At 35.1% G+C, this 15,078-nt stretch overlaps 1 protein-coding gene across 1 annotated transcript in view; it reads right to left on the reverse strand.

The window, feature by feature from the left end:
* Nucleotides 1–15,078, reverse strand: part of NSUN7 (NOP2/Sun RNA methyltransferase family member 7) — a 64,087-nt gene that overhangs the window by 27,436 nt on the left and 21,573 nt on the right. The window contains exons 5-8 of the mRNA XM_027103104.1: nt 12,059–12,211; nt 11,535–11,718; nt 10,174–10,384; nt 1,970–2,113 (exon numbers count right to left, since the gene is read on the reverse strand). Coding sequence (XP_026958905.1) covers nt 1,970–2,113; nt 10,174–10,384; nt 11,535–11,718; nt 12,059–12,211 — 692 coding nt within the window. The remainder of the gene's footprint in view (nt 1–1,969; nt 2,114–10,173; nt 10,385–11,534; nt 11,719–12,058; nt 12,212–15,078) is intronic.

Consider the following 15,078-nt stretch of genomic DNA (forward strand, 5'->3'; position numbering starts at 1 on the left):
GTCTCCCATCACTCCCAGATGGGAACATCTAGTTGCAGGAAAACAATCTCAGGGCTCCCACTGATTCTGCATTATGGTGAGTTGTATAATTATTTCATTATATATTACAACGTAACAATAATAGAAATAAAGTGTACAATAAGGACTTCCCTAGTGGCGCAGTGGTTAAGAATCGCCTGCTGGACTTCCCTGGTGGCGGAGTGGTTAAGAATCAGCCTGGCAATGCAGGGGACACGGGTTCGAGCCCTGGTCCAGGAAGATCTAAGCAACTAAGAGCAACTAAGCAACTAAGCGGAGCAACTAAACCCGTGCGTCACAACTACTGAACCTGCACTCTAGAGCCCACGAGTCAAAACTACTGAGTCTGTGTGCCACAACTACTGAAGCCTGCATGCCTTGAACCCATGCTCCACAACAAGAGAAGCCACCGCAATGAGAAGCCCGCACACCACAACGAAGAGTAGCCTCCGCTCGCCACAACTAGAGACAGCCCGTGAGCAGCAACGAAGACCCAACACAGTCAAAAATAAATAAATAAATTTTTTAAATTAAAAAAAAAAAAAAGCGCACAAAAAATGTAGTGTGCTTGAATCATCCCAAAACCATACCCCCACCCCCACCCCAACCACTGGTCTGTGGAAAAACCGTCTTCCACGAAACCAGTCCCTGGTGCCAAAAAGGTTGGGGACCACTGGTATAGTGGAATTCTTTCTATAGTGTAGCATAGTGGAATGTGCTAACTAATCTGAATTTGAATCCCAGCTTTGAATCTAGCTACATGATCTCAGGCAACTTGCTAAATTTGTCTCAATCTTGGGGGGTTTTTTCCCCTTTATAAAACAGAGATAATTAAATAACACTATCCTCACAAAGTTATTGTGAATATTAAGTTATAATGCATGAACACTTCCTAGATATTGACTGGGGCATAGTTGCGCTCCATAAATATTAGTTTCTTTCCCTCAATTACTTTTTCTTCATTTTAGATTCTGTCCTTGCTAGAAATAGAAAACAGTTACTCAACATATTCTGAATGTTGGTGGAATGTCCTCTTTGTCTAATATTCTAGTTAACCATACCTATGCCTTTCACTATAAACAAGGGATTAGAGTAAGAAGCAATTTCAGTTAACATACTGTGATTAACAGCATGATTCAAAGGGCCAGAGTCAGAGCAGTAGTGTTTGAATCCAGGCTCTGACACTTACCAGTCAAAAGACTCTGAGTGGCTTCAACATCTCTTGAGCCTCAGATTCCGTATTTATAAAAGAGAAATAATGAGTAACCAATTCATTGAGTTCTTGTGAGGATTTGATGAAGTAATCCAAGCAAAGGATTTAGTTCAGTGCCTTATACATAAGTGCTCAATAAATGTTAATGTTAAATAATATTTCTTAATTTATTAAAGAAGCAAATAAAATATTCTCAGAATATTTAATCTGAGATATTCGTATCATAAAACATACATACTGGGGGTTAAAGAAGTCTTGAGTTTGAAATAGTCTGATCATGATTTAATTGGGATCATCTTGGAGCACAGACTCTAGAGTCAGGCAGATCTAAATCTGAATCCTAGCTCTCTTACCAAGTAGTTATGTGACTATATAAAAATGAATGAATCTTTTTGAGTTTCAGTTTTTTTATCTATAAAATGCTGATAAATGTTAATGCCTATATTCTGAGCTCTGGTATATGCCAGAACAGCATACTAGCATCTGTTCTGATTGCCTACATCACTCTAACTATTGAACATTTTGAATATTCCCCTTGCCCGTATCTCACAGAACTGGTATAATAAAGATTAAATGAGGTAATGGATGTAAAATACTTTATCCATATTAAGTGCTCTATATATGGTAGTTATTCATTAATCAGATGTATCTGATATGTCATCTTAATGATTTTAAATAATTTCATTTTAAAAATATTAAGATTTCAATAATTTAGAAATTAAAAGTTAAAGCAAGTACCTTCATGCTCATTTAAAATAAATTCTACTGGATTGCTAACACCCAGTCCTGAACAACGAGGTAGCAGCAGAATCACTTTAACTTTCTGTAACCTATGATCCTTTGATTCAAGGTTAATAAATGTCTCGTGAAGTATTTCAATATCTGGGAGAAAAAACACAGAAAATGTATGTAAAAATATTAATTAAAAATCTTAATCAGTATGTAATTATATCTATTTATCATTGTTCATTTTTAAATCCTCAACCCCACAAAAAGTCATTTTAATGCAGTCAGAAAAGAGGATTATTTTCTGATAACATCCTAAAGTTAATGCGTGAATTCTCTTAATAGAGTTCTTTCTCCTTTACTTGAGAGAATGATTTTGAAGTTTAAATATCTTCTACATAAAATATAATTTAAATTTTCCATTCTGAACTTCAGATTGCATTTAAAGCAGTATGGTATAGTGGAGGGAAATGGCTTTTAGAGGCAGAAATACCCAAGTTTGACTCCCAACTTCACTATTTACTATCTGTGTGACAATCTCTCTAAGCCTCAATTTCCTTATTTGTAAAATGGGATAATAAAGCCTACACCTCATCTAATTGTAGTGAAGATTGAGATAAAGCAGTTAGGCTTAGCATGGTGCCTAGTATACAGTAAATGCTCAGTATTGGTTACTTCCCTTCCGATTTTTTAACCCCTTTTATATTCTATTTTTCCCAGAAAAAAAATTTTTATTAGCATTTATATTTTCACTTAGCATTTTATAATTTTTATTTAGGCACAGTCTAAAGGTCCTCAGGGACCTTATAATTTAGTTTAAGAGTATCTGCCTTCCCTCAGGTTATAACTATCTGTGATCCTATCTTAGGGCCACCCCTTCACTTCTGCAATGGCTCCCATTCCCCTCATCTGCTGAGGAGTCGCTCTTGAAATTGCCCTACCCAACCCTTCTCTTGTCTGATCAATTCTTCTCTTTCTATTGTCTCTTTTGAAAAAAAAATTTTAATCAAGTGGGCCTTTTTCTTTTTTCCCCTATTTTTAACTTTTTATTGTAAAAGTTTAAACATATTATGTCAAAAATAGACATAATATGTAATAAATTCTCAAGTACCCATTATGGTGCTTCAACAATGAACCATTCATTCCCAATCTTGTTTCATCTATATCCACACCCACTTCCACTCCCCCATATTATTTTGAATCTATAAAATATTTCACCATATATCACTAAAAGATAAGAACCCCTTTAAAAATACAGCCCCATACATTTTAAAAAGTAATTTGTTATCATCAAATAATAATGGCATACAATCGTGGCTCAAATTTTCCAATAGTCTCACACTTGTCAAATTTTTTTTTATAGTTTGTTTAAATCAGGATTTAGATAAGGTACATACATTGCAATTAGTTGATGTCTTTTAAATTTCTTTTTGTTTATAGGTACCCTCTCCATTTTTTCTTATCATTTATTTCTTAATGAAACATGTTTTTTTTGTACTACTAGAATTTCCCACAGTCTGGATTTTGCTAATTACTTTCCTAAAGTGTAGTTTATTAGTAGCTGGATCTTTAGAGCTTAATTAGATTCAAGTTCTTTTTTTTTCTTGGTGTGTGGGGAGCACAAAACTACTTCACAAGTGGGGTCACATTCATCCATTAAATTGCCTTTATGGTACCAGCAAAGGGGTTGCAAAATAGTCGTATTCTACTCCCGTCTTCCCTTTTTCATTTATCACCTGGAATGCTTCTAAAAGAAGAAACTTCCCTTCCTCTACTGCTTAGTTACCCAGTGGTTCCTATTCTCTCTGGTTAACTAGGTAAAAATTCAAAGGGGTAATAAACCTGGAAGTGCTGGATCATAAGGGCATGTATTTTTTCAATTTTAGTGATTAATGCTAGTTTTCCAAAGTCACTGTACAAATTTACAGTCCAACCAACGGTGTCTGAGCATTCCTAATGCTCCTTACCTTGCCAGCACATGGTACTGCCATCTTTTTAATTTTAATCATTCTGTGGATATGTGGTGGTAAGTTGTGATTTGAACTGCATTTCCTCGATTACTAATGGGGTTAAGGTACTTTTACATAAGTTTTTTTGGTATTTGTATATCCTCTTTTGTGAAATGCCTGGTCATGTCTCTTGCACATTTTCCAACTGGGCTGTCTTTTTTATTGTTAATTTGTAAGAATTCTTTGTATACTGTGGCAAAAAAAACCTCTTCATCAGTTTATATATTCCCGCTCTACAGTTTCCCTTTGTACTCTTAATGCATAGAAGTCCTTAAATTTTAAAAAATTTTACTGTAGTCCAATTTATCAATCTTTTCTTTTATGATGAGTGCTTTATGTGCCCTGTTTAAGAAACCTTTACCAGCCCCAGTCAAGAAGTTTTCTCCTATAATACATTCTAGATTTGTGTAGATGGTGTGAAGCAGGGGTCATTTTTTCCCAGCACCATTTACTAAAAAGACCTTCTCTTCCTTAATATCCTGTAGCATCAAGAGGATTGAATTGAATCAATACAGATCAACTTGGAGAAGAAACTCATCTTTATGACATTTAGTATTCCAATTCATGAACACGGTCTGTTGTTTCCATTTATTTAGGTCTTCTTTCTTTCTTTCAATAATGTTCCATAAGTTTTATGAGGAGGTCTTACACATCTTTTACTAGATGTATTCCTAAAAGTTTTATGGATTTTTGTTCATTGTAAAAGGTATCTGCTTCATTTTCAAATTTTTGTTATTGGTGTACAGAAACTGAATTTGTATGCTGACCTTGTATCTAGCAACACTGCAAAAGTCATACGTGTAACTGATTCACTTTGCTGTACAGCGGAAATTAACACAACATTGTAAATCAACCATACCCCAATAAAAATTAATTTTAAAAAGGCATACGTGAAATCTATAGTTTATAGATTACTTTGTTTTTTCCACATATATAATCATGTCACCCATAAATTAAACACAATTTTATTTCTTCCTTTCCAAACATTATATCTTCTATTTCTTCTTTTCTTTCCTTACTGTACTGCCTATGATTCCCAGTACAATGTTGATTAGAAGTGGTGATGGCAGGCATGCTTATCTAATCCCTGATACCAGAAAGCTTTAAACATACCATCAAGTATGATATTTGCTGTGTATATATATAATAAATGAATGTTAAATTTTATCAAATTTCTTTTCTGCATCTATTGAGATGACCATAAAATTGTTCTCCTATTAACATGATTACATACATTGATTTTTAAGAGTTAAACCAACTTTGTATTCCTAGAATCCAGCTTATTTATAATGTACTATTCTTATATATTTCTAAATACAGTTTGCTAATACTTATTTCAGCTAGCTAACACTTATTTTTACAAATATGCTAATGAGTGGCACTAGCCTATAATTTTCCTTCCTTTAATATCCATTTCAAGTTTTTGATATCAAGGTTATAAATTAACTGGGAAGTAATCCTTCTTTTTCTATTCTCTGAAAGAGTATTATTTCTTCCTTAAAGGACGAAAGGTTTTTAAATTTTTTGCTTTGTGAGTGGGGAGATTTTCAATTATGAATTTAGTAGACATTTATATCCACTAGTTTTAAGATCTTAATAGATACAAGAGTATTCAGATTTTCTATTTCTTCTTCTGTCAGTTTTGGTAAGTTGTGTTGTTCCAGGAATATGCCAATGTCATTTAAATGTTCAAGTTTGCTCATAGTATCTTTTTATTATGTTTTAAATGTCTCTAGGATCTGTAGTAATATCTCCTTGCCCATTACTGATAACTGAATTGTTTTATAAACTTTTTTCTTGAAGAGCTGAATTAAATTAATATACTTTACCCATTTTTAAATTGTGATATATGTCTTATTATTGTTTACATATTCTAGATACAAGTCCCTTATTACATACATGATTTGCAAATATTTTCTCCCATTCTGTGGGTTGTCTTTTCACTTTCTTGATAGTGACCTTTGAAGAACAAAAGTTTTTCATTTAGATGAAGTTCAATTTATCTTTTCTTTTGTTGTGTTTAACAACACACTGCCAAATTCAAAGTCACAAAGTTTTACTCCTGTGTTTTCTTCTAGAAGTTTTATAGTTTTACCTCTTATAATTAGGTCTTTGATCCAGTTTGAGTTAATTTTTGTGTATGATTTGAAGTAAGGGTCCAACTTCATTCTTTTGCACGTGGATATCCAGTTATCCCAGCACCATTTGTTGAAAAGACTATTCTTCCCTTGTTGAATGGTCTTGGCGCACTTGTCAAAAATCAATTGACCGTAAATGTAAGATTTTACTTCTGGATTCTCAATTCTATCCACTGATCTACATGTTTATCTTTATGCCAGTCCCGCATTGTCTTGATAACTAAAGCTGTGTAGTGAATTTTGAAATCAGGAAGTGTGAGTCCTATAACTTCGTTCTTTTTCAAGACTGCTTTGGCTACTTCAGGTCCCTCGGATTTCCATGTGAATTTTAGGACAGAATGTCAATTTCTGCAAAAAAGCCAGCTAGGGTTTTTATAGGGATTGCATTAAATCTGTATTTTTTCATGGATTCTTTAGAATTTTCTATACACAGAGCATTTTACCTGCTGATTCTAGATAATGTGGCTTTATATATTTTGAGACTACGTTATTATGTACATACTTCTTAGTACTGGTATATTTTCCTGATGACTTAAACATGCTATATTTCTAGTAAGTTTTCTTGACATAACACTACTTTGTCTGTAGCTCCTTTTGTTAGTATGTTCACTGAATATCTTTTTCTGTCCTTCTAAGTTTTTTTTTTTGAATATCCTTTTATGTAAGGGGTATCTCTTATAAATAGCATTTTAAAGTTGATCTTTAAAAATCCAGTATTGATGTTCTTTGTCTTGTAATTCAAGTATTACTCATGCATATTTAATGTTTACTTATTGATTTATAAATACATATTTTTTGTAAAGTTTAATCTACCTACTTCCTTTCTATTTGTCTTGCCTTTTATACATTACTATGGTGATTCCAATTCCATATTCCACCCCTCCCCCTTAGCTATTAGTTTTACATTCTTTTATTATTTGTTTATTGTTTGCCCCTGATATTATAACACATACCACTGACTTAATAATTTACTACTTTTATCATTTCTTAGACAAAGCAAGGATGACAGAACACATTAATTCCATTTCCTTCTCTAAACTATGTGCAATTGTTGTAATGTATTTTAATTACATATAACACAAATATTGTTAGCTCCACAAGACATTAGTTTACAGTCCCACAAGACACTAGACTACAATTATTTAGATTTACCTATGTACTAACCTTTTCCATTGCTCTTCATTTCTTCCAGCATCTACAACCTTCTGTATGAGACAATATTCCTTCTACTCAAACAATAATCTTTAGTAAACCCTTTATTGTATCTGCTGGTAACAAATTCACTCTCTGAGAGTATCTTTATTTCAAAGGAAATTTTTGCTGTGTATAGAAATCTAGCCTGACATTTTCTTTCTGCACTATGAAGATATTGTTTGTCTCTGGCCTCAGTTGTTTCTGTTGAAAAGTTAATTTTTAGTTTTATTGCTATCTCATCGAAGGTAATATGTATTATTTCCCTGGCTGCTTTGAACATTGTTCTTTGTCTTTCGTTTTCAGCAATTATGCTATGATGTGCCTACTATGTTTTTTACACATTTATTTTTTATTTTTTAACATCTTTATTGGGGTATAATTGCTTTACAATGGTGTGTTAGTTTCTGCTTTATAACAAAGTGAATCAGTTATACATATACATATGTTCCCATCTCTCTTCCCTCTTGCGTCTCCCTCCCTCCCACCCTCCCTATCCCACCCCTCTAGGTGGTCACAAAGCACGGAGCTGATCTCCCTGTGCTATGCAGCTGCTTCCCACTAGCTATCTACCTTACATTTGTTAGTGTATATATGTCCATGCCTCTCTCTCGCTTTGTCACAGCTCACCCTTCCCCCTCCCCATATCCTCAAGTCTGTTCTCCAGTAGGTCTGTGTCTTTATTCCTGTCTTAGTCCTAGGTTCTTCATGACATTTTTTTTCTTAAATTCCATATATATGTGTTAGCATACGGTATTTGTCTTTCTCTTTCTGACTTACTTCACTCTGTATGACAGACTCTAGGTCTATCCACCTCATTACAAATAGCTCAATTTCGTTTCTTTTTATGGCTGAGTAACATTCCATTGTATATATGTGCCACATCTTCTTTATCCATTCATCCGATGATGGGCACTTGTTTCCATCTCCGGGCTATTGTAAACAGAGCTGCAATGAACATTTTGGTACATGACTCTTTTTGAATTTTGGTTTTCTCAAGGTATATGCCCAGTAGTGGGATTGCTGGGTCATATGGTAGTTCTATTTTTAGTTTTTTAAGGAACCTCCATACTGTTCTCCATAGTGGCTGAACCAATTCACATTCCCACCAGCAGTGCAAGAGTGTTCCCTTTTCTCCACACCCTCTCCAGCATTTATTGTTTCTAGATTTTTTGATGATGGCCATTCTGACTGGTGTGAGATGATATCTCATTGTAGTTTTGATTTGCATTTCTCTAATGATTAGTGATGTTGAGCATTCTTTCATGTGTTTGTTGGCAGTCCGTATATCTTCTTTGGAGAAATGTCTATTTAGGTCTTCTGCCCATTTTTGGATTGGGTTGTTTGTTTTTTTGTTATTGAGCTGCATGAGCTGCTTGTAAATTTTGGAAATTAATCCTTTGTCAGTTGCTTCATTTGCAAATATTTTCTCCCATTCTGAGGGTTGTCTTTTGGTCTTGTTTATGGTTTCCTTTGCTGTGCAAAAGCTTTTAAGTTTCATTAGGTCCCATTTGTTTATTTTTGTTTTTATTTCCATTTCTCTAGGAGGTGGGTCAAAAAGAATCTTGCTGTGATTTATACACATTTATTTTTATTGGAGTTCATAGCACTTCTTGAATCTGTGACTTTAATCAATTTTTAAAAACTCCCAGTCCCAATTTCACATATTGTTTTTTCCCAGTTCCTTTTCTCCTCTCTTTCTGGGTTCCCAATCACAACATACCTGACATCACTGGATCACTGAATCTCATGTGTATTTTGTGGTCTCTTCCATATTAGTCATCCTTTTGTCTCCTGATGCTTCAGTCTGGATAGTTTCTTCTGACTGATCAGTTCACTTGTTCCTTCTTTTAGTTTTAACCTACTGTTAAATCTGTTTATTTCTTAATTTCACATATTGTATTTTTCAATTCTAGAATTTTCTTCTGAGTTTTTTAAAAATTATAGTTTCCAGTTCTCTGCTGAAATTCTGCAGTTTGTCATTTAGTCTCTTCAGCATATTAATCATAGTTAAAGTCCACATCTGATACCTCCAGTACCTGGCCCTTTTGTGGGTTTGCTTCTATTGCAGTATTTTTCTCTTTATTTCACTCACATCTTTCTTCTATTTTGTCTGATTTTTCTTTTTCTTGAGTGCCAGACACAGAATTTGAAAAAAATTAGGAGATAATATGAGATCCAGGATGATGTTACTTTCTTCCAGAGAGAATTTACTTTTGCCTCTGGCAATCCCAGATCACCTTAATCCAACCGGGAATTGAGATGACTGGAATTTGGGCTTCAATTCATCAGAGGACTGATCACTACCCAGGGTATACTTCTGTGCTCCAATGAAATGCTGGGTATTTACCAGTCTACCTCTCCATGTCAAGCCCTGGATTCTACTTATCTTTTCGCTCACCCTGTGAATCTGTCAAAAGATTCGTTTAGTTTTTCAGCTTCACTGAACCTATAATGAAATGTTATCTTTTGTCACAGCATGATCCAGTGGAAAAATTCTTTAAAAATAAGAAGCCTAAGGACTTAGCATCTGGTCCTAGATATTATCTTTGTCCCTTAAGAACTCCTGTGATTGTGTTCTTATTTATTAGAAGATGACAATTTCTACCAGTTACTTTAATTATTGTTTGAAACTCAAATTATGCAGTAAATGTCAAGCAATATACCAAAGTGCCAATATATTCATTAATTTAAACTGCAGTTGTTTAACCAATATTAAGTAACAAGAACAGCCTGATATAATACAGATTAGTGGGGATTTTAGGAGTATAGTTCATATATAGAGTTTTATATTACGAGAGATAACAAATTCAAATATTTTTAACATTTCTAAATCTTACAGAACATTACCACCAAACAAATAAATATTTGTACATACTTTTACATCCCATTTTTGTGAAAAGGTTCTTCAGGTCAGGATCCTTAGCTTGTGATTGTACTCCACACACAAATATTTTTGAGGCATTATTATTTGTTAAGACTGACATATGGGCAACTGTGTACCACGAACCTGTATTGACCATTAAGATATCATCATCCATATTTAATAAAGCCTTCACAGAATGGACAGCGAGACTTCGAGATTTGTCCTACAAGATAATGGTACAATTAGAATTTCGAAGGGTTTGACCAGAAGCATGTACTGACTTCTTTTTGCCTCAGGTAAAAACAAAGTATTGGCAGAAATTCTGAAGAGATACCTAACGCATTCGAGTTTAAAACATCTTAACATATGTTAAAATATAAACTTAACAAAGATAACTGATATAAACTGATTTAAAACAATACCCTAACTTTGTTTAGCCTAAATTATGACTGTGATCATTTAACTTTTATACAGTGATAAGGCAATGCCAAAATCCCCAAAATGTGATTAATAGACTACTGATGTCCTGCCTTAGCTCCCATTCTTAAGCCTTCATGAAAATGCACCCATTTGCTACTGCCATTCTTTCTTCCCCATTACACTGTCATCTAAATGGCTGCTAGCTCACAGAGATTAAAAGTAAGATGGTTGACAAGCTTATAAAAGGGGGCTGGACAGATGAGTTTCTGCAACTGATCTCAGTGCTCAACAAGGTGTCACAACAAAATAAGGCCAAGAGACTCTGCCCAAGAATGCAGGTACTATGAAGGGATAAACCTTACAAAACTAAGGTGAATCTGAGGCAAGAATTGAAATCTAAGCACATAAAAATTAATTTAACCTGATTTCTTTTAATTTCTCATTCTATTGAAACCACATTATACCTCACATTCTCTTCCTGCATTGATAGCCGTTTATACATACACATCTTACAAATCAAAGCTGTAGGAATGTAGTAAAGAGATAATGGGAAAGTATTACACATTGCGTTTTCAAATGCAGGATGGCACTAGCATCTTCCCCAAAAATGGAAAGAAGAAAAGGAATCATTGTGCCTTCTCTTGAATCCTCCCTTGGGAGAGAAAAATATAGCCTTTTAGCTGTAGGCAATAAGAGTTCCCCCATCTATGGTGTGTAGGAAGAATATGTTCTTTACAATATGCCCACTTCACATGGGGCAAAGATGTCAAAGTATAAAATGAAAACTGGCTGTAGGGGAATTAATTTTATTCAAGGTGAAAATTAGGCCTTATAAACTTCCTTGATAACCTATACAAAACGTAACCAATTTGTTAGGTTTTATTTTTAAGTGGAGGAATTCTCTGGGTGAACAGGATTACTGAGAATCACAATGAAAGTAAGTGTTAGTTTACCTGAAATACAAGTTTATAATCTTTGAAAAGATCTATATTTAGAAGATCACTTTTAAGATGAGATGGAAAAATTAAGACATCATAGCAATGTTGATCCACAGCAAAGACTTTATTATGAACATGCAACACAGATTTGACTTTATTATAGCCTTTTTTCTTCAAACTATGATAAACTTCTTCAGGGCTGTAAATATATAACATTAGGTTTTAATTACAAATATAACACATCAAAAGTGTATTTAACACTAGGATCTTTTTCCTACAATAAATAAAAATATCACTGCAAATATTGCATCTAATGGAACTTATAATTTTAGCCAACAATAAGTTGAAAAACAGAGACAAAAAAGTTAACACATCTATGTAATTACTTTTGGTAATCTGGTGATAAAATCCTGAACTAAACTATGATTCCCCAATCACTCCCCCAGATGAGCCCCCCATCCATTAAAAAGGTAATACTTCTTATCACATTATTTTGAAAGGCAAGTGACTTAAATAAAGAATTTGATTAGAAATCTTACCTGATTTTACACGTATTTATCCAAGCATAAAGTGGCAAAGTTGAGGCCCTTAGTTCCTGGTTCCTAACTCTTTCTGGAAGAATGTGGTAAATTGAAAGGGCATCATGTTTGATTCGACATCTTGCCAATGCCGCAGCCAATTTTGTCTTAAAACTAGAAACAGAAAATTCATTCTTGGTAAGTACTGCATTGAAGACAAGACTATCAATTTTCCACTAGAAACATTAACAATTAGAATTTTAACAAATATTTCTATAATTCTATTTCAAATTTTTGAAGTCTAAAATTAAAATTTGCCATATTTAAAAATGGAAATCCAATAATCCTGCTTCTTTTCTTCAGTTTTTGATGTCTCTGTATAGCTGTGTATCTCCTCAAATATTTTCTTTTTAAAAATTTATTTATTTATGGTTGCACTGGGTCTTCGTTGCTGCACGCGGGCTGTCTTTAGTTGTGGTGAGCGGGGGCTACTCTTCATTGTGGTGTGCGGGCTTCTCATTGTCATGGCTTCTCTTGTTGCGGAGCACGGGCTCTAGGCACGCGGGCTTCAGTAGTTGTGGCACACGGGCTCAGTAGTTGTAGATCGTGGGCTCTAGAGCACAGGCTCAGTAGTCGTGGCACACGGGCTTAGTTGCTCCGCGGCATGTGGAATCTTCCCAGATCAGGGCTCGAACCCGTGTCCCCTGCATTGGCAGGCAGATTCTTAACCACTGCGCCACCAGGGAAGTCCTCCTCAAATATTTAAAACAATTGCTGGCTGAGAGACAAATTTTATGTAGTGAAAAAGGTGTAGGATTTAGAGTCAGACAAACGAAGTTCAATTCAGGCTCTGGGGCTTCCCTGGTGGCGCAGTGGTTGAGAGTCCGCCTGCCGATGCAGGGGACACGGGTTCGTGCCCCAGTCCGGGAAGATCCCACATGCCGCGGAGCGGCTGGGCCCGTGAGCCATGGCCGCTGAGCCTGCGCGTCCGGAGCCTGTGCTCCTCAACGGGAGAGGCCACAACAGTGAGAGGCCCGCGTACTGTAAAAAAAAAAAAAAAAATTCAGGCTTTGTCACTTACTAGCTGTGTGACCTCAGGTGTGATACTGAATCTCTCATCAGCCTCAGTTTTCTCATCTGTAAAATGTGATCAGCTCACCTTGCAATTAATGTGGTGATTAATGTCATGTGTGTAAAATACTTAGCACAGTGCCTAGCACGTGGCAGGCCCTCATTATAGGTCAGTTATTATTATCAGAGATGGCAACAGTGTACTCTTGATAAGATTAAGGAACTTTCATGAATATGTATCAAGTCCTTCCCAGTTCTGACTATCCCATACCTCAAAATTCCAAATAACAGAAAAGAAAAACAAGAACTGTTTAGCATAACCATGAAGACCCAATGATTTTTTTTTAATGTCATAGCCCAAATTTTTAATAAATGAGAATACAGGACTTACTCTTGACCTATATTCATAGCATTTTCACAATAGGAATCTAATTGAATAATAAACCTCAAGGATAACCTTGAATGAGAAATGAGGAAGGGATGCCACAAAAAGTCAAGTTCCTTGAGAATGGTGTATGTGGCTGCAGAAAGCTTAATAAGATAGAGACAGAGAGCGAGAGCAGGGGGTGGGGGGGAGGGGGAGAGGGAGGGAGGGAGGATGAGAACACAGGGGCACTTTGGGTGGGGGTAGAGGGGAGGGTTATCAAACATTAAGCCTTCTGGGACTATCATAGAATTAGATTTGTGGGAACTTCCCTGGTGGCACAGTGGATAAGACTCCGTGCTGCCCATGCAGGGGGCCCAGGTTCGATGTCTGGTCAGGGAACTAGATCCTACACGCATGCCACAATTAAGAGTTCGCATGCCACAACTAAGGAGTCTGTGTGCTGCAACTAAGACCCAGTGCAACCAAATAAATGAATTAAATTAAATTTTAAAAAAGAATTAGATTTGTGTAGTGCTATGTCCTAATGTCATAGAACTACAGCAAGGGACATTAAAAATAATTATATATTAATGCACATCAAAGAATAAATTAATATAAAGGGGATGAGTTACTGTTCTATATTATACACTGAGATGTTTCTGAGAACAGACTATTTTTGACTAAACAGTCCTTCCAAATACCTACATAGTTCGAATTTACCGTAATAAATGCTACTGACAATTATTCAATCATTAAATATAAAGATCAGAGATGTGAAGCCTAGAAAAATGTATGTGTTGTGTATATACAGGGAGTATAGGGAGAAAAGATTTTCCAAAACCCAGATAGCAAACATTTTGGACTGTGAATTTTAATATAATTTAATCATATAAAAAGTAACTTGAAGTATATGTACAGTTATAAAGATTCTTATATAAACATACAGTATCAGATTGAGGACAAAGACCAAATCCAAATGCTATTAGGATAACCAGATATATCACTTCCATAAATAAAATAACCTGTGATTGCTAAAAATACTTCCATAGCTTTAAGGTAGACTGCAGTGATGAAAACGGAAGCAAAAACAGCCTTTCCCAACATTCTTGATCCAGAACTCCATCTCCTGCTACAATTTGTGTTATGGCAGAGAGTTGCTTAATTATCTTTTTATCAGCATCCCTGTTATACATGTAGCCAGAGCTTTGTTTCTGTATGTTAAATTGTAGTTATATAATTCCTAAGCTTAAATCTTAAATGAACCCATTAGCTACAGGCCAGAATCCAAACTCTTTATCATGACACACAAGGATATTAATAATTTAACCTGAACCAACTCTTCCTTTCTCAATTCTCACCACTCACATCCATAAATCTACCTCTAGTCACACACTGAGCTATTTACCACTCTTGCTTACATGCCACATCCATTCCCCTCTTTCTCTACTTTGCTGTTCCTCTGTCTCTCCAGCCAGTATGGTTTGGACTCTGCAATCAGATTACCTGGGTTCAGATTCTGGTTCCACTAATTACTAGCTATGTGACTTTAGACAAGTTACTTAGCTTCTCTAAGCTCTAGGAATTAAGAAGTAGTATCTAACTT

This window comes from Aethalodelphis obliquidens, unplaced genomic scaffold (genome assembly GCF_003676395.1).
Source record: "Aethalodelphis obliquidens isolate GAN/ISIS:26980383/991018 unplaced genomic scaffold, ASM367639v1 scaffold6, whole genome shotgun sequence".
Lineage (NCBI taxonomy): Eukaryota > Metazoa > Chordata > Mammalia > Artiodactyla > Delphinidae > Aethalodelphis > Aethalodelphis obliquidens.